Below are 27,587 nucleotides of genomic sequence, written 5' to 3' on the forward strand. Positions count from 1 at the left end.
AGTTAACTTGAGTTTATCACACGACTACGGATTAGTTAATCAAGGGCTTTTGTGATCATGTCAGGTAAATTACGGATAGTCCAACGTTGCTAATTCACTTTTTCTTTACTATTTACATAACATTTGTATAATTATTTGACTGTACTGACAATGTTTATCGGGAAAACAGGCAAAAGTACCGAATTTACCTCGGTGACAGAGCTAATTAACAAAGCACGCGGGTCACAGTGTCCGTACTGCAAGAAGAAAACGGTATGTTCGGAGAGACATCTGTCATCTAAACATTTGAGATTTGCCATATATTATACAGATAAAAATGAAGGTAAGCATTGTATTGAAATATCATGTTATTACAGTTGTATTGTTTGTTATGACAGTTGCATTACAGAGGCTCGCCAATAATGCATCCAAAACAGTTTCATATTTACCATTGTCTAAATCTGATTCGCTTTTGTGCTAATTGAATTAAGGTGACCTTTTATTTGGAGTGGTCCTTTTTGGGTTAAATAAACACAACAGACTCTCAGTAATACAACAACATATCAATAATGTAGCAGCATCAGAACTTTGAGCGTATCACGCAGAGATTTTCAACACTGTAAACAACAATTCATGATAATCTAATAAGTTCAGTTTTTCACATAATTTGGGGGATCAAAGTTCATATTTGTAGATGTTTGTGATTGAGATTAGATGTTGAATAATGTTAGGTTTTGCTTATTGGAAATAACATTAAGTCTAATTCAACAATACCTCTACTTAATATAAGTAATGTATTAAAATACATCTTCAGGGTATTTATTCCAGTTGCTTCACTACCGCTACTTCGCTCAAGCCTTGTTGATGTGGTACTAATAATTTAAGAGCTTATTAATCATCCACAAATGATCACTCAAAATCAGAGGTTACGGTACTAGGCAAGTCAACATTCATATTTCTAAAAGTAGATGAGAGACCTTTTAAGAGAATATTTAAACTACTTGAACTATTACACATTGACATTTATTTCTGTTATTGTAAATCTAGAAGGATTCATAGCATGTAAGAGTTTAAATAGTGTTCAAGAGGTTTGATAATGTTTGTAAAAGTGTATAATAGTAAATGTGAGAAAATGTTATTGAGTGTAAGAGGCTTAATAGTGTGAGAGAATGGACAGTGTATGAGACAAGGAAGTTCAAATGTTGTGGCATAAAGGGCCTCTCATGTAATAGTCTAATAGATTACTGTTAAAATATGCTTTATTTTCAGAGAAATTTACAATACCATGCATGTGTGCAGAGGTCAAGGATTCTATAAGAAGTCACTGGCATTGTTCCCAGTGTGGGAAAATTATTCTTAAACGTGCAAACTTTGATGTTCATTTAAATTCTCATGGTAAGTATATGACACATTTCCTTTTAAAACATGTTACTTATTGCTGACCTAAAAATATTGAGCAATGATAACTATTATATTAGATAAAGTTAATTAAACATTTCATACAACTTTCAGGCTGTTTAACCAAAAAAGCAGAAAAAACAGGTGAGTTTCCTGCTGTGAGTATAACACTGTTCAAGTCTATGGGAAAATGTCCGTTTGATGATTGTTTCCGACCAAATAATATAAATGATAGTGTTTTATCACTCCATAGAACACCTGTCCCACTGTTCATTCACCAATGCTAAAGCATTACTATGACTTCACTTTTTCGCTATGTGACACACTTCCCTTTAATTAATCCATTATGTGTGATTCATTCTCTGTTAGAACCATCAGAACAAAAGTCAAAGCAACAAGAACAGACCATACATGAAGAATCTAAGAGTACACTGAAATGTCATACATGCCATGTCTCATTTGCAAGTGAATACAATTTCAGACGGCATCAAAATGTAATCCATGCAAGTGTGACAGAACCCATATTTTGCATTGATGAAGAGAGGGGGATCTTCTTTACTGCCAAGGACAAAACTGGAGTTCGTGTTCCCATCCATGTCATGAAATCCATAAAAAATCAAGTAATTGCTTGTGAAACTGATAATTGTAAGCAGTACATGGATATGACAGAAAGAAGTGGAAGGCCAGGCAGAGAATGTCTTCATCTCTGCAGAGTTCAGACAGCAGCAGTTCATACTCCTCCAGCTGCACTTAAGGAAGATTGCCTTCAAAACATGATGGATAAAGGCTTGATTTCTTCTTCTAGGGTCAATGAATGCATCAAATTAAACAATCATGCCTGCAAAGCAAGATCCTGTTGTGTCTATCCTGTGTTTTATGGTGACTTTGGATTTTCAAAAAGGTATGTGCACTTTTCTGTGTACACAGGAGAAAGTGACAATTGGTGCAGATTTGGTAGAACCCGGGTCACTTTTGATACTGGAACTGGTCAATGGAGTTGCCGGTGCAAAGGCACAAGTAATCCCTCCCGATGTGTTCATCGTTACCTGTGCATGTGGTGGACTTTCCAAGAACGCCAAGACTTGCTTATGTACTTTGATGATACAGACAGTGATATGGAAGTGGATGAGCAATATGAGACAACTTCAAAAGAAACTAAAGGGCATCTAGACTCAACAGACATTCTAAGCATGACAAGTTACATGAGGAAGCATAAAATGATTCCTGAAGAGCTTTCTGAGGATTTCTGTGTGGTTAGGGAGGTACCCAAGAAGTTTGAAACACTTGAAACTATCTGTCCTTACTGCCCTGGACCTACTCCACCTGAGCTCTCACCTCCTAAACTGTTTACCAAAGAAGCAGTTGTGTATGGACTTTGTTCTGTCACCAAAGGTTTGTATGATTAGATGTAATTGTGGTTATTTGTAAGTTTTCACAATGTAACTAGTATTATATAACAACTTTGGCAAAACTACCATCTTTTTAGGAATCCATGTGTATATTAAGGAATGCCCAGTCTGCAAAACAGCAGTTAGATTTCAGGAGTATACATCTGGATTTCACAATTATAACAACAAAGTCTTCCTGACCACCCAGCTCTGTCTTACCTTAACAGCTGCACTCAAGGTAGGAGAGCAATGTAACTAGAGAATACTGTGTATTTTGTTTTTAGTCAGTTTGTCCTTTAAAATGATGCAATTTACTTCTAATTTACAGAACCATACAGCGATTGGCCGGGCCCTTTCAATCATGGAAGATTTAAGCGGCTGCAGAGTCCCTCATGACACAATAAGAAAAGCCTTTTTCCATTTCTCTGCACTGAGGGATTACAAATATGGTTTCTTTTGTTATCGCTGTGGACACCACCCTTCTATAATTGTTGCTGATGCAAACTGGAAAGTTGCATTTGACATTCCAGGTAATAGTTAAAAAATAGTTATATATAGTATTAAAGAAGGTTCATTCACTGACCATTTTTGGTGCTATATAGAACTGTTTTTTAAAGAAACTAAAACGTACAGAGCATGGGGCCACCAACACTAGTGTTTGGAACCACTTATCTGTGTGCTTATTCCATGTTCCAGTGCAGGTACTGAAGAAACCTAATCCTGAGACAGTGAGGGCTGAGGACCTCAGTGTGAACATGAAAGAGAAGTGGCAGAACTTGGAGAATGAGATGATTGCTTCTGGATTGTGCACTGGTGAGATGCTACTCTATGCAATAAGGCAGTGTTTCTTAATCCTTTTGCTGGTGACCCCGCTGCACTGCATGGTATTTATGACCGGAGGTGTCAATTCCAGGTTCAGAAAGTAAAAGTCCTCACCGGGATTTTGCTCAGGCTTCCTGGATTGTGTTTATTCCACTAATTTTACCTGGCTTGCACTAATTAGAAAATGCAGCAAGCTTGAGTAAAATCCTGGGAAGGAGTTTTACTTTCTGAACCTGGAATTGACACCTCTGTTTATGACTCAACACACCCAGTTCAACTCCTTAAGGACTTGATGGGATGGATTAGGTGTGTTTAGTCAAGGAATATTTGAAAAGTTAAAAGTGCAGTGCTGGCTGCAAGCAGAAGTAAGAAACAGTGCCAAAAAGTTAGAACATCACATTTTATTTTCTTTCATTTATTGTTGTTCTATTTGTTGGCTTTAGGTGGAAGAACACACAATCCCTTTTCAAACATGCTGACATATTCTGATTTGGCACCATGGATTGGAGTGAACACCAGAACTGGAGACATTGTTCCCAAAACAGAGCTACTGAAGGGACTATGGAAGAAAACTAACGTGGGCAGAGAATGCCAAGTGGCCAACACAGAAATGAATGAAGATTACATTCTAGATTTGCTTGAAAAAAAAAAGGTTAAGTATGCATTTTTCAACAATATTATTTCGAATTGGTTATGATTACAAATGAAAGTATGTGATACAGAGATATTTCTTTAGGCACAGAAGGCAGAACTTGTATCAGCTTGTGAAGCACTGGGTGTTTCAGCAGAGGGAACAAGAGAGGACATCCTGAACAGGTTGCAAGAGCTCCTACTGTACAAAGACATTTATCCAAAAATGTTTGTGAAATTGCAGAAAGCTGGGGGTAAGTGTATTACAAAATCTATAAAATGCATTATGCACACGTCACGCCCACGTTGTTCTCCCTGTCTATGTCTGTGTCTATGTTTATGATCGCGTGCTCCTTGTCTCGACCCTCACCTAGTTCGTAGTTGTCTCTTCCCATTGTGCACAGGTGTTGCTCGTTTGCTGTGTATATATATACACCTCTGTTTGCTGCCTGTCTTTGTCATTAATTTTGTCTTAGCTGTTACCTTGTGTCAGTTACCTTCAATTGTCCCTTGTATTTCCCTAGCCTTTGTTTTGCTTGATTGTTTGTTAGTGTCTATTTGTTTTATTACTTTGTTTCCTTTCTGTTTGTTATTTCTTGTTTCTTTTGTTTATTTTATTATGGCTTATTTTAGTAAAAGACATACACGTATGTATCTGCTTCCCTTGTCTCATCTCCAAGTGTCACAACACAAAATGTTTTACTAAGTATTTTGTTTTTCTCTGTTCCTTTTTAGGTGGGGTGTTACATGTCTCTTGCCCACATTCAGTTGTTTATTACTGCTCTCCTTTGTGGTGGCGAGAGTCTGCTAGGGACCATGCCGATGCTCTCCTGAGCTTTCAGCATGCCCCAAATGTTTATGTAAGTGATGTGGCAGGCCGTGTAGCAAGACATCTCAATAATAGAACAAAACAGGATTTTTTTCAGCCATATGATGGAAGACTTTGTGAACCTACAAAAGACAATATTGAAAAGGCATTAAAGAAGACTTTACAGATTTCCCTGCCATGGCTTACTTCTAGTCAGCCAAAAGGCATTAAGGAAATGGACTGTACCTCTATGCATTCAAGACCACATCCAGTGACAGGAACTAACGAGCGATACAGCCTCTATGACCGATTTCACCAGAAGAATCAAAAACGTCCAGAGGAAAGACTGAGAAGTCTATGTCTTGTTCCAGAGCTTCGCTCCTCTATAAACACAGCAGTGGCAGAGCAACTTAATAGAGAAATGGCCTCAAGTCGGTATTTTCTTTGCAATATGAAGGACAGGCACTTCATATTTTCCTTGAGACTCATGTTCCACCTCCATAATCAGAAGGTAAATCAGGAATTCAAACAAGACATGATGAGGATTGCATTGGACCCTTTAGAAGTAGATAACAATGGAAGACTTAGTATTGCTGAAACAGGTTTGTATGGCTGGTCTTTGCTTTTTCAGAATTAAAAAATGGATGAATGATTAAAACATTGTTTCAATTATAATTGGCAGCACATGCACTCAAGAAAGAAGGGGTAATTGAAGTTATGGAAATGAAAGGGTTGCTTCATGAAGAAGAAAGCAGTAGGAGCTGGCAGCACTTCTCAGTTGGTCTTTTTCCAATTGACCAATCAAATGAGGTATGTTGTCTTTTTTGTTAAAATATATAAAAGTAAGTTGTATCACTGTTCCTGTTATAAATATTGTAATGTCTAAAATGTTTAGGAAAAAGTAGCAGTCCTTTTTGCTGAACAAAAAGAGGAGCACCTGACCATAATAAGGATTGCGAATTGCACAGCTAACCTTCAAGATCTGAAGAGTTTGTACCCCCCTGAAATGATGTCCAGCGAGGAACAGTCAACTGGAAAAATCAGAATGCCATGGCTGACGGATAGCGTAAGCATTAATCTCCCAAGCACACTGTATCATAACAGAAAACGGAGTTAAGACCGAGGAATGAATTGAGTTTTCTTTCCTCACAGGTAGTAGATACAAGACTTTCTCAGCTGGTGGAAAGAGCACAGAATGTAAAATGTTCATACTTAACTATTAGTTCTGAAATTATGACATTTTGTCGATTTTTGAAAATTGTTAGAAATATAACTTTATTGCAGGTCATCCTTATTCCGACATTTAATTTCATACTTTGGTGGAGAGACTGGCAAAAGAACAAAGCAATTCAAGATGTGCATCTAAAATGCATTAAGGTATTCTGAACTAACTAAAGTGGTATTATTGACTACATTCTCTGAAGTTCTGTCTCTGCATTTTACAGTAGTTTACTGCTTCATTTTGAGGTACAGTCTATCCAAATGCCTTCTTTGTAGGATGTAAAGAAGAACACAAAAGTGCTCATTCCCCGTGTTGTTGGACACAAAACTCCAGAATCTGGGAACCACTTTATTCTGTGGGTGAGTATAGCCATTTTATTTGTTTTTTCTGAAGTCTTTATAATAATAATAATAATAATAATAATAATCATGTGTGGTTCATTTTACATTTTAGGTCTTTGATGGGGTGACATCTGAAATTAAACTGTATGATTCTTTGGGGAAGACCAAAACAATTGCGGACCAGGACATGGAATTGTTATGGTGTGTATATTTATTAATTTTTTCTTTCTGGATTGTTTGTTGGAAATTATTTGGTACTGGCAATACTGCTTACATTTATGGAATACACAGTGGAATTAGGGGTAGCCCATGTCACGTTGAGGACCCCGGCCCCTCCCTTTTGGGCGTGTGTATACGTTGTCCACGTGCTTTGTCTGCGTCTGTGGATCTCCGTGGTTGGGGTTATGTCGTGTGATATGTCTCACCTGTGACTCGTCTCGTAATCACGTGGGGATAATGTGGTTTGTCTATTTAATGTGCGCTCGCGCAGTGTCCTGTGCTCGTCGTTGTCTAAAGTCTACACGTTTCAGTGTGTATGTCTACATGTTCCTTGTGCGCTATTGCGCAATTTCTGTTGAAAATAAAAGTGACGTCAGTCAGACGGAGGATTCCGTGTCTCTTCCTTCGCCACGACCCCAACGTCACAGCCCAGTTGTTCATAAGATTTGTTAATATTAACTAAAGATATTAAGATAAATCTCCGTTGTCAGCATACAGTTCTCATTTTCTAATGTTTAATCACATCCACATTCAAGAATGTGTTGTTTTTATTCTAATTGTACTTTTTCCTAGTAATGCATTCCAGAACATCTGGAACTTGAGCTCTTGGACAATACAGAGTCCAGCCCAATGGAAGCAGTCTGATTCAGATAACTGCGGAGTACTTGTTTGCACAGTAAGTATCAGTGATTACTAATTATATGTACTATGTGAATAAGCTACTTAAAAGGATTCTGCATCTTAAAATAGATGGCTGAATTGGAAGTCAGAAGCATCAAAGCTGCAAATGAGACTCTCTTTCAAAAGCAGTTGCTTTACCTGCGAAGATATCATGCAGCTGCATTAGCAGCAGAAGCTATTCTGCCGGTATGTTTATGGTTTGTTTAGTTATAAAACCAGCATCTTCTTTTAAAATGTCAGTCTGTCACCCTGTAAATATATATTATTTTAACGATTATTACAGAGACATGCAGCACATGATTCAGATTGCTTGGCTGGCAAAATTTATGCATGCACATACCAAAGAATGTCTGGACAAAAAGCTAGGTACATTCTGCATACTTATCAACATTTATTTTTCATTCAAATGTATAAATCAAGCCATTATTCTGACAAATTGAATTTAATTGTTGTGAACTTAAATAGATCCCTATATCCAGATGTCTCCACATTCAACTGGGTACAGTGTGACATTTGCGAAATGTGGCTGCATACAGACTGTGCTGGAGTGCAGCAAGAAAATCTCCAGAACACAAGTTTTAAATGTGGATGTGACATGCCTTCCCCTTACCCATACACAAAGTAAGCGAAGGAGCCAATTACAATAATGGGGAATTGTACTAACCATGTTACTGTTGGAACAGCCATTTATTGAAGATACTTGTTTCATTCCAGTCTCCTCTCAGTTCTGAGTCAGAAAGGTGTAGGATGTTTGATCAGTGAAGAGGAAATTCAGGTAATAACCACACTTCCAATTATTCTTTTTCTAATGTTTTCTTCTGCTATGACTTGCATGTACAAGTCTTTAGTTATGCTTGAAGACTGTTTTTTTTCTTCTTACTATGCCTCCATCATATTATTTTTCTAACCGAGAACTAATCATAAGTCAACCTCATTACTGACCTCACTAATGCTCTTGTGGCTGACTGCAGCTAAATCCTCACACAAATGTTAACATGAAGTGTAAAGTCTTTTCAGCTTAGAGACACTCACTGCAGTAAAGGAGGGACAAACCTGTCAATACCTTAAATTTTGCACAAAATATTGTTTCTAACACATTACTCTATTTCTTTTTCCAGTTGTGAATGTTGTCAAGCTTTTCACACACCCTTATGACTATATTCATAACTTGAAAGCACTGTCATTCCTTCAGGCACTGCATACATTTCAGGTTATTTAACATAATAATACAATTAATGTCTCAATAGGAGTTACATAGGCAACTGTTCAGTGGCGAGAAGAAGTCGGCGCGAATGTTTCTCTGGAACCATCCCAACAAATGCATGAAGCTTCGAACCATTCTTAGGCCTAGACTGTCTAAATTTAGCACTGACCGGGTAAGTCTGTTTTGGGTAGGTTGTTTATTGAGGTTCAACATTGTTCCATGTTCATCATGTACAATTGAATGGAATGTTAATAAAATTTGTGTTATGTTTTTGGTTTTTTCCCTCCCCCCAGATTGATGAGCTGTATGGAAAAATTCTGGCAGCTCTGAGTTTGGACAAAACAGAACTCAGAAATGTTGATTATATTATCGATGTTATGCTGCCAGAGGTAGGAAAATTCAGTGATGACAGTATGTTTCATTAAAATAGAACTTTTATATTAACAGTACTCTAACACTACCCTGCTAAATGTTTTTATTAACTGCTAATGAATAATGTCTACTACCACTGCAGGTGACTCTATTGATACTGAGCAGGCATGAAGGCTTTAACCGGTACCAAGGAGAGCTATCTTTGTCTACTCCAGGCGTCATTGTTTGAATATTATAAAAGGCAGTTTTTTTTGTTTGTATGTTTTTTTTCACTCCTTTATCATATTATTATTTGACATAATTTAAAAATGCCTGTATAAAGTTAATTTATTCACAACACTTTATTTTTTGTCTTATTTTACTGTACTTGTGATGCTGCAGACACACGAGCAGGAGACTAGGGTGGTAGCGGGCCGTATTTATTATCCATAGTGGGATGCGCTATAAGCGCGAAAACCAAAACCTGGAGGTACAAAACAGGATTACTGATTTAGACAGTTAACTTAAACTCATTCAAGTTCAGGATTGTCCTAAAGGAATGTTCCTCAGCTCATTGCACAACCACAACTTGAGGTTTAAATTATCTAGTTAAACTGAAATCACCTATAGCTACTGAGCTATATTGTTAGCTAATAACCTCTCCTTCCTTGAGCTAAAAGGTGAGCAGAGCAGGTGAAAACACAAGAATATACGGTACAGAAGGTCACCTACAGGGCAAAGTACAACAAGCTTGTCCATTATCCATGTCTATTTAAAATATCGTCATAAACACAGTGTGTACGTCCCATAAATAAAACATAACATTGACCATATGCCGCTGTTGTGTACCGGGACACGAGCCGCTGTTCTGCTGTTGTGTACCGGGACACGAGCCGCTGTTCTGCTGTTGTGTACCGGGACACGAGCCGCTGTTCTGCTGTGTGTACCGGGACACGAACCGCTGTTCTGCTGTGTGTACCGGGACACAAACCGCTGTTCTGCTGTGTGTACCGGGACACAACCCGCTGTGCCGTACTTCCGGTATTAGTGTGACGGAACACAGAGGGACGGCACAGTAACATCGGGGCTATAGCTGGCTCTGGAGTTAATAACAAACTCTCCTTTGAGACCTGGGATGCTCAAAAAAGTAGAGCAGAGAAAGTACTTTATCATGCATGACCCGTGAAGGTTACTACGGACTACATATCAAGAGTGAACCAGGGTCATTTTCACTGGGTAATCGAAGACCAAGTCCAATTTTAATGAGGAATGATGAATTATGTATCTATGATCAGGGTTGCTCAACAAATTTTTACCGTTGTGCCGTAAGACAGCTATATATGTGAAAAATATTAACTTGATAGTTAAAAGCCCCATAACGTAACAGACACAAGTAGACAGAAGTAAACAAAAAACGCGGACATTTTAAAATGTAAATCATAGATAAATCTCACAGAGCCGTTTAGAGCATCCGAAAAAAGATCGTTTAAACCCTATAAATACAAAGACAACGTTAACAGCTACCATAACTTGTACAAAAGGGCTTTTTTCCGTCAAGAAAAATAGATCATGTTAAATAAGGTACACAGAGAGCGTTTAGCGGACCGTGTTAAATAAGCCATGCTCCTCCTGTCTGTAGGACGAATAAAACCATTCATGGTTTGCTGTCATGCGTGTGCTGTTCTTACGAAACATCACCAGCGTCGTAGTAACGCGTAATAACCGGAGCGCGCGGAGGCTTCGCGCTCGTGGGTCGCCGGTGCGCGCGGACAGTGGGCGTGCGCACCGCTCGCCATCCTTCCGTCAGCGACTATCGGATGATTCGCCGAGGGCGGCGCCTATTGAGGAAAACCACACCGTTCGCTGCCACGACTGAACCGAGCGGCACCGGCATTTTACCCCACACACTACTGGCGTCTCCCGTAATAAGAAGCCCAGAACTAGACCGACTTCACAGACCGGCTGTTGCCCTCATATTTGATTGTCACAAGACCCGCTTCTATTAGACAGCATCACTCGTCTGAAAAAAAAGAAAACGACTCATATAATGGAGACGGAGATACACGTGCCTGTGGGCTCGCCGGTAATAAGAAAATTCCCAATCTATGTAGACGAGCATAACGTGGCAGACGGAGCGTTGAAGTTAATAAAGGAGCTGCGGCCATGCTGGGACACGAGCGCGGTGAAGACCAAGGTAGGTCCCGCCTTGCCCGCGCGCTCGGGGTTACGTCGCTAGGTAACGTTAGCCGGCTAGCTTCATGGCTACACACTTTCCAGTTCGCACTTGCTACTACTTCAGGCGCTCTTTTTTACTAATGTCTTCGCCAGTCACACCTTTTGAATACGGCCTATAGAGCCATGTTTTAGAACCAAGACCACTGAAGTGTAAAAGCAGAATGACACCGCTAACCCCTGTTAAATGAAGCTAAGCTTGCTAACGGTGGAGAATGAGCTAGCTTAGCAGCCACAGCCTACACACTGCCCTCATATGAAATGGCTCATAGTTTGGCGGCTTGTTAGTTCAACTGTGTGCTACATTTACACCACATTTGCACCACTTTCACGTTCGCACCACTTTCACGTTCACAAGTGAAAACTGACAGAAAGAAAAGAAGCAGATATTCGCAAACGTTTGCAGCCCCAGCAGTCAGTTAAGCTGTAAAGCAGTGACGTGATGCGGCGTTAGCCAAAATTCATTCAGTTTCTGGTGGGTTCTTTATAGCCAGCAATATGATCCAGGACATATGAGTATATGACTCTTAATGTAAAACTTCATACAGAATATTAGACCACGACCTTCACCTCCGTGGGTCTGGTGGTTTGTGTCATGAATATATTGGTTTAATCTGCCTAGCTGTTCAGCAAATGACGAGTCACTGAGATTTGCACTCTGTAAAACGCACGTTATGAATAAGACCAAACGTGTCCTGGTGTTATGAACTATAATTGTGATTTAATTTAAAACATTAAGGTAATGTTTGTGGTTCACCTTCTGTTCATTTTTATTGAGGGTTGGCAGCTGTTGGGTTGACTGTATTTGAATAGCCAAATGCCAGGTAACGGGCCATATTATTGCTGTACCAAACTCATCTGTCGCAGATGTCTGTCACAGTCCTCTGCAAACCAAAATAGTTTTGAATTTTGCTCTGTAATTTGTCTTTACAACATATATAATGTTTAAACATCCGAACAAAAGTGTATTATCTATTCATGAGAATATAATCACCCCCACTCAGCACTTAGTTTAGAGAAACTATTGCAGTTTGGGTGTCTTATTTGATGTGTACCCCATCGTATTCTGGCATAAAAAAACATCTGATAGCATGATTAAATTGTTGGCACTGAATGTCGTATTCATTTAGATGGGTTAAAAGTTTGAAAGGTTTTGAGGTTACACCTTTGGTGGGGAGGTCATACAGCTGTTCTGAATTACAAGAGCACTAGCACATCTCCTGGCGCAATTTGATGGTCGTCATCTAAAAAGTCTGGGGTAAAGAGGTAAAAGTGTCTCACTGTTTATGTGTAGGGCATGTATGTGTTGGGTGTGGTTATTTTAATATGCTTTTGTCGTACTTTCCCAGAGTAACTGGTTATTTGTAGATGATGTATGTTGCTGTGGGTATTCAAGTGTCCTGCAGCTAAACCCTCTGGTTTATTGGTGGTTTCGTACTGGGCTGGGTGGCATTAGTCCTCTCTGCTACTCCCAACTGACTAAATAAGCTTTCATTCATTATAAAACCCCTCTGGATCTTGTGGGTTTTGAACTAGACCAGAAATCCGGGTATGAATGTTTTGTGTTGACATGTGACACCAGGCAGCGAGGGATCACCCTTCAGCAGGTTGGTGAGTTATATTTCTCCCAAATAGTAATCACTGGAGAGTCGGAAGAGGAAAATTGACAGTGGTCATGTGACATGTCTGAAAGAACCATGGAGGGGTGGGCATGGGAGGTTATTGAGCTGTATGACCTCAGGAGGGATTCAACTGGAAATATTTACCATCCTCATGGTTTTTCTTGTTAGAGTGTTTCTCTGTCTGGTTGTAATATCCTGTGGTGACCCTCCCAAAAGCTCCCAAATATGTACATATTCAAAAGCTAAACATGTACAGTATTCTTCAGCTTCTTTATTTGGTCCTTTATATTTTTAATTTTTATTGTTTATTTGTATTTGTTGGGCTCATTTTACTGTTTCTGTTAGGCAAGTTTATTTGCTGGACAATTTGAGATGACATTTTTTCTTATACACATGACACTCTTGGCTGTGTTCATCGGTGGTTTACTTCTCTGTCTGAAACACATAAGTTCCTCTCGGATGAGACAGGACAGGGTTTGTTCCTGACTGACAGGTGGCAGATCTTACTGGCCTTATTTTGTCTGCTGCATAGATCCATTAAAATAATGGACCAAAACATCCCCAGCTGAGTGTAGTCTGAGTACTGATCTGTCCCTGAAATCTACCACTGTGCGACCTTTATGTACAGCCATTTCAGGAATGTCAGAAATGTTGTGATGGGTGGCGGGTGATGCGGACTGTGTTGGACATATTTCCTTGACAACACTGGTCACATTTAGGGTTTTTTATGTATATACACATTGTATAAGGCATGCGCTTCTAGGTTAAATGTGCTTAAAATGTTCAAATGTGAAGTATTGAAGCCTCACCTTTTTATCATGCGCATCTGTCTTCAGCTTTTCACCGATGGGACAACCAACAAGCTGGTGGGCTGTTATGTGGAGGAGAGTCCAGAGGACGTGGTGCTAGTGAGGGTGTACGGCAACAAGACGGAGCTGATCGTGGACCGTGACAACGAGCTGAAGAGCTTCCAGGTCCTGCACGCCAACGGCTGCGCCCCCCGCCTGTACTGCACCTTCCACAATGGCATCTGCTACGAGTTCATGCAGGGGGACGCCCTCGGCACGCAGGACGTCCGGGATCCTGTGCTGCGTAGGTGAGCTGGGGCGGTGCAAGTAATGCTGGGTAGTGTAGTCTTGTGGACAGACGTGCCGCTATATGTAAGGTCCTCGAAGCTTGGGGTGCATTCTTTCGGTTAAAGCACAACTTGATCGTTTGTAGGTTGTTGTTTGGAACGAATGTTGACCTTTGCAAGCCTGATATCAGAGTAGGATACAAATGAGCTATCTAACAGCTCCATGTCTCCAGTGTGAGGCGGAGTACTTTTATTACCCTGGATAGATACGCTGCATTAGCACCTGCAGGGTGGTAGAGCTCCCTCTACACATAGGGCCTGGGATAAAGTCTGTGATGGACCCTCATTGTTTCCAAAGAGAAATATCCACCATCCTTGGGGGTCCAAGCTGGGTCCTTGTGGAAACATGAACACTTTTACCTGGTGTCAAGTTTGGTCAGGTCAGGCAACTTGATGCGAGACTCTCATCTTTGCGCGTGTTGCCAGGCTTATCGCTAGGGAGATGGCGCGGATTCACGCCATCCACGCCCACAACGGCTGCGTCCCCAAACCCAACCTGTGGATCAAGATGCGCAAGTACTTTTCCCTGGTCGCCACAGAGTTCACCGAGGAGGCCTCCAATGGCAGGTAAATCAGACCTGCACCAGACCGTCCCTTCACTAATCAGACCTGCACCAGACCGTCCCTTCACTAATCAGACCTGCACCAGACCATCCCTTCACTAATCAGACCTGCACCAGACCGTCCCTTCACTAATCAGACCTGCACCAGACCGTCCCATCACTAATCAGACCTGCACCAGACCGTCCCTTCACTAATCAGACCTGCACCAGACCGTCCCTTCAATAAACAGTAGGGGTGTATTCAACTACGGATTTTCATAGTCGAATCTGATTTGTCAGCTTTTCCCTTTAGTCGACTAATAGTCGAATCAGGTTTATTTTTATTTTTTTTAGAGCACCTTAAACGGGATCCCGTTCTCATTCAGGACTTTTTTCCTCTTCAAAGTAAAAACCTAAAACACTCAGATAAATGAATAAACATGGTAGGTTGGCTTTATTCAGCTTTTATTTATTTACTTATTTGTTTTTTTTTTTTACGTTAGAGAACGTTAACCGTCAGTGCGCATTGCGCATATCGAACTGTCAGACAGGCACTGTGCAAAATGTCTAAAATATTTTAAATAAAATATGCCTGCCTGAAAATATAAAAAAATTGCCACACAACAGCAAAAAAATACAAGGAAAGGTTCAAGTAACGGGGTTTAAAAGCAAACAACAACAAAAAATGTTTATAGACCTACTTGCCGAGACGAGACGACTGAAACGACAAAAGTTTTTTTTTGCCTTACGAAAAATGGTATGCCATGTTGGTTGTTGTAGTGCGAAATGAAAGACGTTGATGACATAACTTGCACTTTACTTTGTTTGATTCATCTTTATGTTTTTCAAAATACTTTTGAAGTTTTTTAGTAGCCATTATAATCTCTGCAGATGCTGCGCGTATTCTGTAGCGTGTTCAGCTCCGCTCGTTTGGATTGTGTGATTTATTAATGTGTAGTAAGGAAGATGCCTATTGTTAATGCGCAAACATCATTTAAAAATATTTATTAACAGAAATTAGGACGATTTTATTTGACAAAAGGCTATATATAACGAAAACAAAGACATTTCATGTAACAACTAATTCTTAGCTGCATCCTTGGGCACCCCCATGGAGTTAGAATGGTACATTTGACTATGACGTTCATAGTCGACTATAGTCGAATCAGCGACTATTGCAGGTCACCCCTACTAATCAGACCTGCACCAGACCGTCCCTCCACTAATCAGACCTGCAGCACCTGAATAGCATGGAGATGTTGGCCCTGTTTGTTTCGGACATGTTTCTGAGGGTTTTTTGAGTTCAACTCAAAACAGTAATTTATCTTAAAAAATGGCTCTTATGTATTTTAAAACATTTTCATATCAAAATCAAACAATCCTATCCAAATCCTTACTGTAAACCAAACGTTTTCTTTAAATTAAATTTATACCACTTCCTGTGTAGTCTCCCCTGTCAGGCCCCATTGGCCTTGTAGAGGAGTCTCAGTCTAGATCACCTCACCGTGGGTTCGATTCCCAATCATTAGTGTTTGTGTGTTTTGTGTGTTTTGTGTGTGTGTGTGTGTGTGTGTGTGTGTGTGTGTGTGTGTGTGTGTGTGTGTGTGTGTGTACCACAACCCCCTAGTGATGACTAGTGTTCTCACCGCACAGATGGGTAAATGTGCAGGAAAATTTTTGATTTGGGTGAAAATCACATTTGACAAATATTGCACATTTACATCATGGTCATTGTCAGCATAAGCACAGCTGTAAGCCCATTATAACAACCCTCATCACCAAACTGGTGCACGTTTTGCTTCAAATGCACGTTTGCTTGATGCCATTTATCATGAACAGTCATGCAAAACGCTGCGCGTCATAAACCAGAGGCAGATACAAGTCATTACACCATCCGGCCCCACACAGGATCCACAGGCACTCCACACCAGCTATATACTGATCTAGGATCAGGTCTAGTCTAAAATCAAGTTTTGCGTATTGCATCATAACACAAAATATGGGTAATTTCTTCAGCGGTGGTGAAGCACACTGATTATTGTAAAACAGTAAGGGTGGATCATGGCCTGAAAAGATGGTGTGCTGTTATTTAATACAGAAGTGATATAAAAGATTGGCTCTTATCACATTACTTGGCTCTTGGCAGTGAAGTTTTGTGTCAGGTGTGTCGTGATGTCTCCATTCTTAATCATCATTCTTTTGCTTCACGGCCATTGCCGTGACTGTAATGGCACACAGACCTGTGGTCCCCTCCACGCTTGCTCTTCGTCACCCCCGTGACTCACCTGTGATGATGAAGCAAATCTCAGATTAAGGTCAAAGGGCAGTTTCCACCCACCTCAATCCAGCAGAGCGAGGGAGCAGGTCGTCATTGGACCGTGGGTTTGTTGATGCCAGCAGTCCCTGGATTAACTTCCTAAGACCATTACCAATGGGATGCCAGGCTCTGATTAGCTCAGGGAGAGCCCTTCCTGGCTCTGATTGGCTCAGGGAGAGCACTCCCAGGCTTTGATTGGCTTGGCCAGTGTCCCTCCTTTAGTGACTCAGCACATTATAGTATATTCACTATATTACTTCTTCTAGAAAGTAGGCAAACAAATGTTCTGGAAAGGGAAGGTGTGTGTGTCTGGAGAGAGTGGACAGGACAGTGCCTCATGCTGTTGACCCAAACGCTGCTAATGCATGAGTTGCTGTTATCCACTTCATGTTATTCACTTCCCCATGGCCAAAATCCTACAGTTTCTACAGAGTTATGCAGATGCAGATATTCAAAATATCACTGACTACATGTTACCAAAGCAACCTGCACTTGAAAAAAGATAAAATGGAGATTATTTTATTTGGGAACACAGAGAGGGGGTGGATGTGCTCTCTCTTATACAGTCCTCTGTGAACTCTGATATCAGTTCTAGCAGTCGAGTCAAAGCACTCTCTCAGTAAAGCATTCTGCCATCTCAAAAATATAAACAGACTGGGAGTCGCCCTGACCTAAGAAGACCTTGAGAAAGTCGTCCAGGCATTTATTTATCACAGCGTTTAATTGCGGTAATTGTCTCCTTATCAGAGTTCAGCTGATTGGAAATACAGCTGCTAGAGTTTCTTGTTAGATACAAAAGAGGAATTATCACCCTGATTTTAAAATCCTTACCTGGCTGTCGGCGCTTACAGAACTGACTTCCAGCTGCTATTACTCACTAATTTGTTTAGACTGATGTATGTGATATTATGTGATATGCTCAGGCAATGTAATTTGAGAATGTCTCTCAGATCACTAGGAACTCATCGGGTAATCATGCCTCAGGTAGACACTAAGCATAGACACGTAGTGTTTGTCAACTGTAATGCAGCCCTGTGGAACTGGCAGAGGACCCTTAAGACCTGCTTATTTAGTGAAAATGGAGCAGCGGGTGTTATGAGGTCTTTTCAAATGTCTTTAAAGTGCCATGACAGTAGGACTGTTTGATCAGGCCATGTTTGGTGCTCAACGCTGTGCTAGCTTCTCTCTTCATCTCCTATTATCTGTCTGTTAAGATTCTGCCTTGAATTGTCATATGTATGAAATCTTTTCCTTGTTCGTTAAGAGACTTGCTTTGCCTTTATGGTTACAGGGTTGGGGGGTTGACCCGGCTCACACACACTTTTCAGTACAATATGTGACTGTGTGTACTGAATACTGTACTGTGGGAAAAAAACGAAGGTTTTGAGTCACACAGAAATGTGGACAGAAAAGCTGTGGTCACTAGTCAACTGGCAGACATGCTATTATTTTGGTTACAATAATAATAATAATTATTATTATTATTATTATTATTATTTTTAATTTTGATTTATTTAAGAAATAAGATAAAGATTCAAGCCAGTTTAGATTCGTCTGACCTCCGGATCTTGTGCTGGAGAAGCAACTGTGATCAGTCGTGCGTGCGGTGCCTGGGTGTAGCCACACTTCACACTCCGCTCACAGCTCCAGCTGTTTAGTGACGTGGTGGGGTGTTGAGGGGGGTGTCTGGCTGTGCCGGAAAGACCTCGAAGGTTTCGCCTCTGTTTCCTTCCCCAGGATCCAAAAGGAGGTCCCCAGTAAGGAAGTTCTGGAAGAGGAGATGGCCTGGATGAAGGAACACCTGTCACAGCTGGGCTCCCCCGTCGTCCTCTGCCACAACGACCTGCTCTGCAAAAACATAATTTACAACATGAAAGAAGGTGGGCGGGGCACAGCGCCACACTCCGCCTGCAGGGCCGGCACAGGCCACGCCCCCCGGGGCAGTGCTGCAGGCAGACATGGCTGTTTTATTGAAGTGGATCTTAGAAGGGTCATGGCCAGTGGCCATGTGACGTACTCATGGTTTCACCTCCTAAAGCAGTGCTTCCTGGCTGTCTCTGCTGATTTGAGATTTCCTCTGTTAAAACTTCCTTTAAATCTTTTCTCCATCCTGTCTTCTGCTGCTTTGCCAGGTTATGTTCGGTTCATTGACTATGAGTACTCAAGCTATAACTACCAGGCTTTTGACATCGGAAACCATTTCAATGAGTTTGCAGGTGAGAATGACTAACGGTGCGGAGTTTGGAGGTCTGTGATGTCGCGCTCCGAGCGTTTGCATCGTAACGCAAGCACATCCTCTCTGTGTGTGTGTGTGTGTGTGTGTGTGTGTGTGTGTGTGTGTGTGTGTGTGTGTGTGTGTGTGTGTGTCAGGCATGAGTGAACCGGACTACAGTTTGTACCCCAGTCGTCAGATGCAGCTTGACTGGCTGCACACGTACCTGAAGACCTACAAGCTCTTAACCCAGAAGGGGGAGGAGGTGAGCGAGCAGGAACTGGAGACGCTGTACGTGCAGGTCAACAAGTTCTCCCTGGTGAGTGCAGGACGGCGCAAGCTGATTGGCTACTGGAGTGAACGTTAAGACCCACAGATACCTGGACCGGTGTCTGTGTGTGTGTGTGTGTGTGTGTGTGTGTGTGTGTGTGTGTGTGTGTGCTCTTGGAGGGGGGGTGGGGGGGGGTGGGTAAGAGTTGTTTTGGCAGTTACCCTTTGAAGGCATCACATTTCTTTGTTTCTCTTCTTGAAGGCATCACATTTCTTCTGGGGTTTCTGGGCTCTGATCCAGGCCAAGTACTCCTCCATCGACTTTGACTTTCTTGGGTAAGCCAGCTCCCAGCATGCCTTGCACCTCTGTGATAACAGTGACTTCATCACTGACAACGTATTCATCAAAACACTTTGCAATTATGGGGAGACAAAAGAACTCTAATAATCTCTAACTAAAGGAATATTGAATTTGACAATAAAGTTCACAAGCTTAAGGCAACATGTCTTGGTGGTTTTACATTCACAATGTCAGCCCAACTATGTATTCAAGTAACTGGAATAGAACAGAGAAATAAAATATGTGATGTTGCAGTGTTGGTGTTTGTCATGTTGGCCCATGTTTTCACAATCAATATGGAAATTTTTGGAAAGTCTGTTCCACACACCATTTTTTGGGCCAAATCATGGAAAGTCTGTAAATTTTGTTTATACATCTTTAAGTTTAACTGGGGGCATCTCAGATTATTTTATTTCCCTGTTAATTATTTCTCTCTCTCCCTCTCCGTCTCAGGTATGCCGTGCTACGTTTTAATCAGTACTTTAAGACCAAGCCCGTGGTAATGGCCCTCCAGGTCCCGGAGTGAGAAGCAGGAAACAGTGGCACACCAACGTCTTCACCCTGGAGGCCACGGCACCTCCCACCAGCGGGAGGGGCTTGGCCTACAGCCAGGGTGTTTAAAGGCAGACGTAGAGTCTGAGTCTTTCCTGCCGACTGGCTCAAACCACAGCCGGTCTCTGATTGGCTACTGACAAACTCGGTCTGCCTTTGTGTCTTTGCCTCTAGTTTGTCAAGATTCCATCACATTATGCACTTCTGTTTATTGTTTTGTCTATTGTTGTTTTTGTTTTTGTTTTGTCTGGGGGGTATTTAGGGTATTTATTTATTTTTGTTTCCCATTTTACTTTCAAATGTAGTTAGCTAAATTTACATGTGACTTTCCAAAAGCAACTTCCGCAACAGCGGAGGTATGTGTGTGTGTGTGTGTGTGTGTGTGTGTGTGGGGGGGGGGGGGGGGGGGGGGGGGGGGGGGCACTAAATTTATCCCATTATCTCTCCTAACTGCCGTGTGAGCTGCTGCTGTCTCTGTCATGTTGATGCCTGATCTACTGTACAAGGAGCACCGCTAATGCCGCAGTCATCTGCCCTGCGATGGCACTCTACCCTGTTTCCTCTCGTCCCTGGCTGGGGGCTGGTGGGCATTCACCTGCCCTTTTGCCCCAGAACGTGCTTCTCCACCACTGAGGCTTTTGCGGTAATGAGCAGCTCTGTTGAATTTTCCACTCAGCACAGGTGGTGGAAAATCCCCCACCACCACCACCACCCTCCACACTCCAGTCACCTGGCCAGCACCGTGCTGCTTCTTTGCAAAAAAAAAAGAAAAAAAAGAAAAAGAAAGAGAGAAAGGGGGATGTGGTCCCTGTAATGTCCCCACAGCACAAGTCTTGAGTCTCGTTGTTCCCAGTGTGTAGTCCCTCTCCAAAAAAAAACCGTCACCTGTTCCAACAATGTGCAACTGCCCAGAAAATCCTCCACAACAGGACGAGGAGAAGCTTTTATAAGGGTGTTGCATAAATTGATCCAGGTGAACAGATGTTAGGGGTTTGGAATGTCTCGTCTTTCTCAAACATTAGATCCATGGTTACTGTTTCTATGGCATCAGACAGTGGTCACAAACTTAGATTTGCACTCAAATCTGCTTTGAGCAGTCCCAGTCCCAGAGATCTGAAGTGGTCTTCCTCTTTGGAAGGCTTGCAAGTCTTTTTTTTTTTTTTTTTTTGGTTCCTTGTTGAAGTAGCTGTTCTGCCCGGTGAGGACCTGTTTTGTGTTCCTGCACCAGTGGTGGGTTGACCCTCTGGTTCGGGCCCCTCTGGTTCGGCCCCTCCCTCCTGGTCCAGCCAGGCCCCTCTGCACTGGGCTGCAACGGAAACTTGTTTGTCAGCTTTTCTCCAGCCGTTGTCTTCAACGTGAATGAATTGCACTTGTCTAAGTTACGTTTATCCTGATAACATGTTGGTGCGTTGGTCAAGTTCAGTTTCACATTCTCCTCACCTCGCGTGTTTAAGTGCTTCAGAGTCTGCAGTCTAACCCCTGACCCCAACTTTAACCCCTTACCCAATCCCTCAACCCCACCCCTATGGTCTCACACTGGAGCCTCTCCACGCACCTCTTGACCTGGGTGTCCTGCTCATGGTTTTAGAAGCCCTACAGGACGAGGGTATTTTCCGAAGCCTCTGGGTTTGAATTAGCCACGAATGACCTGCGTCCTGCTGCTCAGGACGCCTTGGCCACCAAGGTGGTTGGTGTTGCTAGTTAATAATGAAACGGCCGAAGCCCCAGGCAACAGCCGGAGGCTAACGGCGCCTCGGCAACGCCATGAATAATTTTGTAGCTGGTGAGTCACTAATGAGCCCAAACTGTACTGGGTCCTCCAGCACAGCTGAGTGTAGCTCACTCGTGTGTGTGTGTGTGTGTGTGTGTGTGTGTGTGTGTGTGTGTGTGTGTGTGTGTGTGAGGAGGAACCAAAACTGGAACAACTAACAAAGGTGTAATTTGTTGTGGTCATTGAGTGACGTTTGCAGCCGTGCCGTCACCTTTCCAGCTCGTAGTGTGGAGGGCCTGTGTGTGTCCAGCAGTTTATGGTCAGGTGTTTCATTATGGTGGGGATCCGTTAATAAAACGGTAGTGTGTTGTGGCTTTGGTCCAGATTGTTTTGAAAGACGATATGTTCTGTTGAATTTTTGTGAAATAGCACACTGTTATAGTAGTGTTTAAAATATAACATACAATGCTTACAGTTTTAAATGATCTTGTAAGCATTTCTTTTCTGTGACTACATTTAGAAGGAATATTTACAGAGGTCATTTTTATTTTGTCTTCTGAATATACCAAATAAATTAGTTTAACTGCTTGCAGTTTTTTTGAGATTATTTTGTGAATGTACTGATCTGACTTGAAATGTTGTACAGATAACATTGTGCTACTCTTAATCTCTAGGCATATATTTTAACTCTTTTATACTTGCAATTGCCTGAACTGGACTGAATCTAGTGTGTTGCGTTGATACTCACGTGATGCAATTCATGAACTATTTTGTGCTGCGTCCTCCCACCAGCAGAGGGCGACATTGTTCTGTGGTGACGGTTGTAGGCGATGGAGATGGGAATGTAAATACTGTGAAATAGTGTGAAAAATAAAATACTGTACTGTATAATGATGCTTTTAATTTCAGCTGCAGAGAGTAACTGCATTTTGTTCACAAATATTTCCATTAAAATGCTCTCTGAATCAATTTTGTTGGACTTTGTTTATACATAATATTTATAATAAATCTAGCTTTTTAAGGATTTATAATGCAACACTGTATTGGTAATGTGGTAAAATGGCGATAATTTCAGGAAGCTTTCATACAGTAATTTTAGCGTTTGTAAAGTGCATTAGCACCAGTCATTAAATATGAAGAGTGAACACTGGAGGGTCGTCTGAACCCTCCAGGTCCGGCACGGTGCCTGTTAGCAGGGTTTCCTGAGCATTTTGCCTGGTCTTGCCTGTCTGATGACCGATACTCTTGGACAGACGGGAATGTTTCAATAATGAGGATGTGGAATCAACACAGCTAGTGTCCTCAGAGGTGTCCTGTTCCAACTGTTGAGTGGGTTTAACTCATTTACATCATTTAACTTATTTACATCATTTGAATCCTAGTGAGTGTATATACAGTACCTCCAAGTAGTATTCAACTCCCTGCAGATTTTGCAAATTCAACAAGTTGCATACGAGTTATAGCCTTCAAACCTTGAACAAGAGCAGCATTTGTAGATGCTTAAATAATACAAACCTAAGTTGCTCAAGTAAAGTATAATACATTTTAAACAAACATTAGGGTCAATTATTATTCCTCCCCTCTGTTTAATATTTTGTGGAAAACCCCTTATTTGCAATTTCAGCTATTAATCTTTTTTATATGACTCGATCAGGCCAGCACAAGTCTCTGGAGTAATCTTGGCCCACTCCTCCATGCAGATGTTCTCAAAGACATCAAGGTTCTTTGGGCACCTCATGTGGACTTTGACCTTGAGCACATTCCACAAGTTTTCAATTGGGTTAAGGTCAGGAGACTGACTAGGCCACTGCAACACCTTGATTTTTTCCCTCTCAAACCAGGCCTTGGTTTTCTTGGCCATGTGCTTGGAGTTGTCCTGTTGGAAGATGAAATGACAGCCCATCTTAAGATCCTTGATAGAAGAGCAGAGGTTCTTGGCCAAAATCTCCAGGTAGGCTGTGCTATCCATCGTCCCGTGGATGCGTATCAGATGGCCAGGCCCCTTGGCTGAGAAGCAGCCCCACAGCATGATGCTGCCACCACTATGCTTGACAGTAGGCAGGGTTGCAATTACTTACTATCTGAGGTGTATGCAAATATACTATCGGCGCCCCCCAAACAAAAGTTGTTGACCGGGGGCAGGGGGGGGTGGCGAACGAAAGTCGTCGAGCAGGGGGGGGGGGGGGGGGGGGGGGGGGGGGGGGGGGGGGTTGGGGGGGGGTGGCGAACGTAAGATGGACACAAATTCAGTATTATATCATCGATTTGGCACCCCCTCTAGTGCAGCGCCCCTATGCGTCGCATACGCTGCATACCCCCTTTTTGCGCCACTGACAGTAGGGATTGGTATTCTTGGGGTCGTATGCAGTGCCATCATGTCTCCAAATGTTCCGGGTTTGGTTGGCACCAAAGACCTCAATCTTGGTCTCATCAGACCACAGAACCTTGAACCAGTCTGCCTCAGAGTCCTCCAAGCATGAGCAAACTGTAGACGAGCCTTGACATGACGTTTTTAAAGTAAAGGTACCTTACGGGCTCACCTGGAACAGAGACCATTGCGGTGGAGTACGTTACTTATGGTATTGATTGAAACCATGTCCCCACCGCCATGAGATCTTCCTGGAGCTCCCTCCTTTGTTGTCCTTGGGTCAGCCTTGACCGTTCAGACAAGCCTGGCCTCGCCCCGGGAGGAACCTTTGAAAGGCTGTCCAGGCCGTGGACGGTTAACTGTAGTTCCATAAGCCTTCCACTTCTGCATGATTCTCCCAATGGTGGAGACAGGTAGGACCAACTCCTTGGAAAGAGTTTTGTACCCCATGCCAGCCATGTGACCCACCACAATTTTGTCTCTGATGACCTTGGAATGCTCCTTAGTCTTTGCCATGTTGACCATGCATGAGTGCTGTTCACAAGTTTGGGGAGGGGCTTTTATAGTCAGAAAAGGCAGGACAAAACAGATAATGAATCCAAGCAGGTGAAGCTCATTGTTCTTTATGCCTAAATTACTTCTAAATACTTGAGGGAACCCAACAGAATTCTGGTGGTTTGAGGGGTTGTATAATAATTGACCCTCTGATTGAACTTTTCACAATAAAAAAATATATAAATAAACTAAGATATTAAATAATTTTTTTTGCTGCAGTGCATTTCACACATCCAGACTGATCTACAGTCTAAATGTAACAAGGCCAAGTTATCTCCAAATGTGTAAACCCGCTAAATCTGCAGGGGGTTGAATACTACTTGGAGGCACTGTATATATATATATATATATATATATATATATATATATATATATATATATATATATATATGTGTGTGTGTGTATCTTACGTAAGTAGGCCTACATTGTTACTTCTCACACAGTAAGAGTGTGTGTAGATAGATACACCACTAGAGATGTATAGATGTATGGGGGAGAGAGAGCTAGTGAATGTTTGTGTGTGAGATATATACAGTTGTGATCAAATTTATTCAACCCCCAATGCTGCGAAGGGTTTTATGGAATTCAGTGCACATTTGTAATTGTGTTCATAATGAAATCTTACAAGGACTTGTTAAAGAACTAAATGCAACTAAGATAGCATCAATTTTTTTTGTCATAAAGTATTAAATGGCCTTTTTGTGATTTCTTCATTGACACAATTATTCAACCCCTTTACGACTACCACTCCTAAGAACAGAGGTTCATTCCAGTGTTTTCCATCAGGTATTGAAAACATCTGTGGATGTCAACGAGCAGCAATCAAGCATGATAAGCACCAATTAGGCAGATTTAAAAGGACTGTGATACTCAGCTCCTTCTAGACATCTACTGGTGTGTTTCCAAGCATGGTGAAGGCAAGAGAATGGTCCCAGAAGACAAGAGAAGAGGTTATTGCTCTTCACAAGAATGGCAATGGATATAAAAAGATTGCGAAGTTGTTAAATATTCCAAGAGACACTATCGGAAGGATCATTCGCAAGTTCAAGTTAAAGGGCACAGTGGAAACGTTACCTGGTCGTGGCAGAAAGAAGATCCTGACCGCGACTGCTGTGCGCTACCTGAAGCGTAATGTGGAGAAAAATCCCCGCGTGACTGCTAAGGAACTGAAAAAAGACCTGTCAGATGTGGGCACTGAAGTTTCAGCTCAGACAATAAGGCGCGCACTGCATAACGAAGACCTCCATGCCAGAACGCCCAGACGCACCCCCTTGCTGACTCCAAAGAACAAGAAAAGTCGACTGCAGTATGCCAAAAGTCATGTGGACAAGCCACAAAGGTTTTGGGACAGTGTACTGTGGTCAGATGAAACTAAATTAGAACTGTTTGGGACAATGGACCAGCGCTATGTTTGGAGAAGGAAGAACCAGGCTTATGAACAAAAGAACACCTTGCCTACTGTGAAGCATGGCGGGGGTCAATTATGCTTTGGGGCTGTTTTGCTTCGAATGGTACAGGAAAGCTTCAACGTGTGCAGGGTACCATGAATTCCCTTCAGTACCAGGAGATCTTGGAGGAAAATGTGATGGAGTCAGTCACAAACCTGCGGCTTGGGAGACGTTGGACCTTCCACAGGACAATGATCCAAAGCACACATCCAAGTCCACTAGAGCATGGTTGAACATGAAAGGCTGGAACATTCTAGAGTGGCCATCGCAATCACCAGACTTAAATCCAATTGAGAACCTCTGGTGGGACCTAAAGAAGGCAGTTGCAGTGCGCAAGCCTAAGAATGTGACTAAACTGGAGGCTTTTGCCCATGAAGAATGGGCTAAGATACCCATAGGTCGCTGCAAGACACTTGTGTCAAGCTATGCTTCACGCTTGAAAGCTGTCATAACTGGAAAAGGATGTTGTACTAAGTACTAAAAAATGTCACTAGGGGGTTGAATAAAACTGATAATGATGTGAGCACAGTAAAGACATTTGTGGTTATTCCATCATAAATATTATGTTATGTTTGTCTAATTTATAAGTGCCTCTTTGATATAATTGTAAATAAGATGACTGAAATGATCAAAATCAATGTCAAACTGGCCAAAACACTTTATTTCAGTGGGGGTTGAATAAATTTGATCACAACTGTAGGTGTGTCTAGTCCGTTTTAGATGCGCTCGAGCATCACTATAAGAGTAAGAGAAAATGGCATCTTTGTAAACACCACAGAAAAAATATAGATTAAACATTAAATGTAACACCACCAAAAATAGCCAAATGGTGTGGTTCGCTCTTCCTCCTTCTCTCCCGGAGCCACGCTGAGACTAGTGTGACTGTGTGGATACAGTAACGAGATCTTTAGCGCTCCGCACAAACACGTTACAAACTTTAACAACGTGCTGTTTTTGCTGCACTGAACCACCTATCACTCTTTATGTTGTTATTGGTAGTAGTCTGGCTATCCGCCGTTACCTAGCAAGATAATATTGAGCTTTAGTCTGATTGTTTAATCTGATAAGGAACAAGTTGAATGCTCAGCTTCTTTAGACTAGGGTAACGTTTTACACTTTCCACAGTGAAAGCATCATTGGGTAAATCATGTGTTTGTTTATTTGTATTGAAAACCACCCTAAAATAGTGCCGTCCTAAACCCCTCCCCGCGACCATTTGATAAAAGACACACTACCAAAG

General features: G+C 41.9%; 2 protein-coding genes across 3 annotated transcripts; both read left to right on the top strand.

Annotated features, from left to right (window-relative positions):
* The first annotated feature begins 549 nt into the window (after positions 1–549).
* On the top strand, positions 550–9,468 carry LOC143514877 (uncharacterized). Of its 2 annotated transcripts, XM_077006605.1 has the most exons (23): positions 550–1,374; positions 1,492–1,521; positions 1,747–2,769; positions 2,864–3,003; positions 3,094–3,295; positions 3,462–3,578; positions 4,031–4,239; positions 4,324–4,471; positions 4,953–5,627; positions 5,708–5,835; positions 5,921–6,091; positions 6,178–6,222; positions 6,310–6,402; positions 6,523–6,606; positions 6,701–6,789; positions 7,381–7,483; positions 7,558–7,674; positions 7,772–7,854; positions 7,954–8,109; positions 8,203–8,263; positions 8,736–8,864; positions 8,986–9,081; positions 9,207–9,468. In XM_077006605.1, the coding sequence occupies exons 1-23, from the start codon at positions 1,269–1,271 to the stop codon at positions 9,291–9,293; spliced, it is 4,092 nt and encodes a 1,363-aa protein (XP_076862720.1). In that variant the 5' UTR covers positions 550–1,268; the 3' UTR covers positions 9,294–9,468. The 2 variants fall into 2 exon arrangements, with proteins under 2 accessions (XP_076862720.1, XP_076862728.1); XM_077006613.1 differs by lacking the exons at positions 550–1,374; positions 1,492–1,521; positions 1,747–2,769; positions 2,864–3,003; positions 3,094–3,295 and having other exon boundaries at positions 3,397–3,578; positions 9,207–9,464.
* A 1,326-nt stretch (positions 9,469–10,794) lies between these two features.
* Positions 10,795–20,651, top strand: etnk2 (ethanolamine kinase 2). Its single transcript, XM_077006628.1, has 8 exons — positions 10,795–11,237; positions 13,734–13,993; positions 14,459–14,599; positions 18,629–18,771; positions 19,024–19,107; positions 19,262–19,422; positions 19,636–19,709; positions 20,167–20,651. The coding sequence occupies exons 1-8, from the start codon at positions 11,091–11,093 to the stop codon at positions 20,237–20,239; spliced, it is 1,083 nt and encodes a 360-aa protein (XP_076862743.1). The 5' UTR covers positions 10,795–11,090; the 3' UTR covers positions 20,240–20,651.
* Positions 20,652–27,587: the final 6,936 nt, after the last annotated feature.

The sequence above is a fragment of the Brachyhypopomus gauderio genome, chromosome 1, assembly GCF_052324685.1.
Source record: "Brachyhypopomus gauderio isolate BG-103 chromosome 1, BGAUD_0.2, whole genome shotgun sequence".
NCBI lineage: Eukaryota > Metazoa > Chordata > Actinopteri > Gymnotiformes > Hypopomidae > Brachyhypopomus > Brachyhypopomus gauderio.

Bases quoted from the DNA above. Each gene is read 5' to 3' on its own strand.
- etnk2 (XM_077006628.1), top strand. From the start codon at position 11,091: ATGGAGACGGAGATACACGTGCCTGTGGGCTCGCCGGTAATAAGAAAA. The intron at 13,994-14,458 runs GTGAGCTGGGGC...GCGTGTTGCCAG, and splicing joins CGGGATCCTGTGCTGCGTAG to GCTTATCGCTAGGGAGATGG. The intron at 14,600-18,628 runs GTAAATCAGACC...TTCCTTCCCCAG, and splicing joins GAGGAGGCCTCCAATGGCAG to GATCCAAAAGGAGGTCCCCA.
- LOC143514877 (XM_077006605.1), top strand. From the start codon at position 1,269: ATGTGTGCAGAGGTCAAGGATTCTATAAGAAGTCACTGGCATTGTTCC. The intron at 6,223-6,309 runs GTAAAATGTTCA...ACTTTATTGCAG, and splicing joins TGGTGGAAAGAGCACAGAAT to GTCATCCTTATTCCGACATT. The intron at 7,675-7,771 runs GTATGTTTATGG...CGATTATTACAG, and splicing joins CAGCAGAAGCTATTCTGCCG to AGACATGCAGCACATGATTC.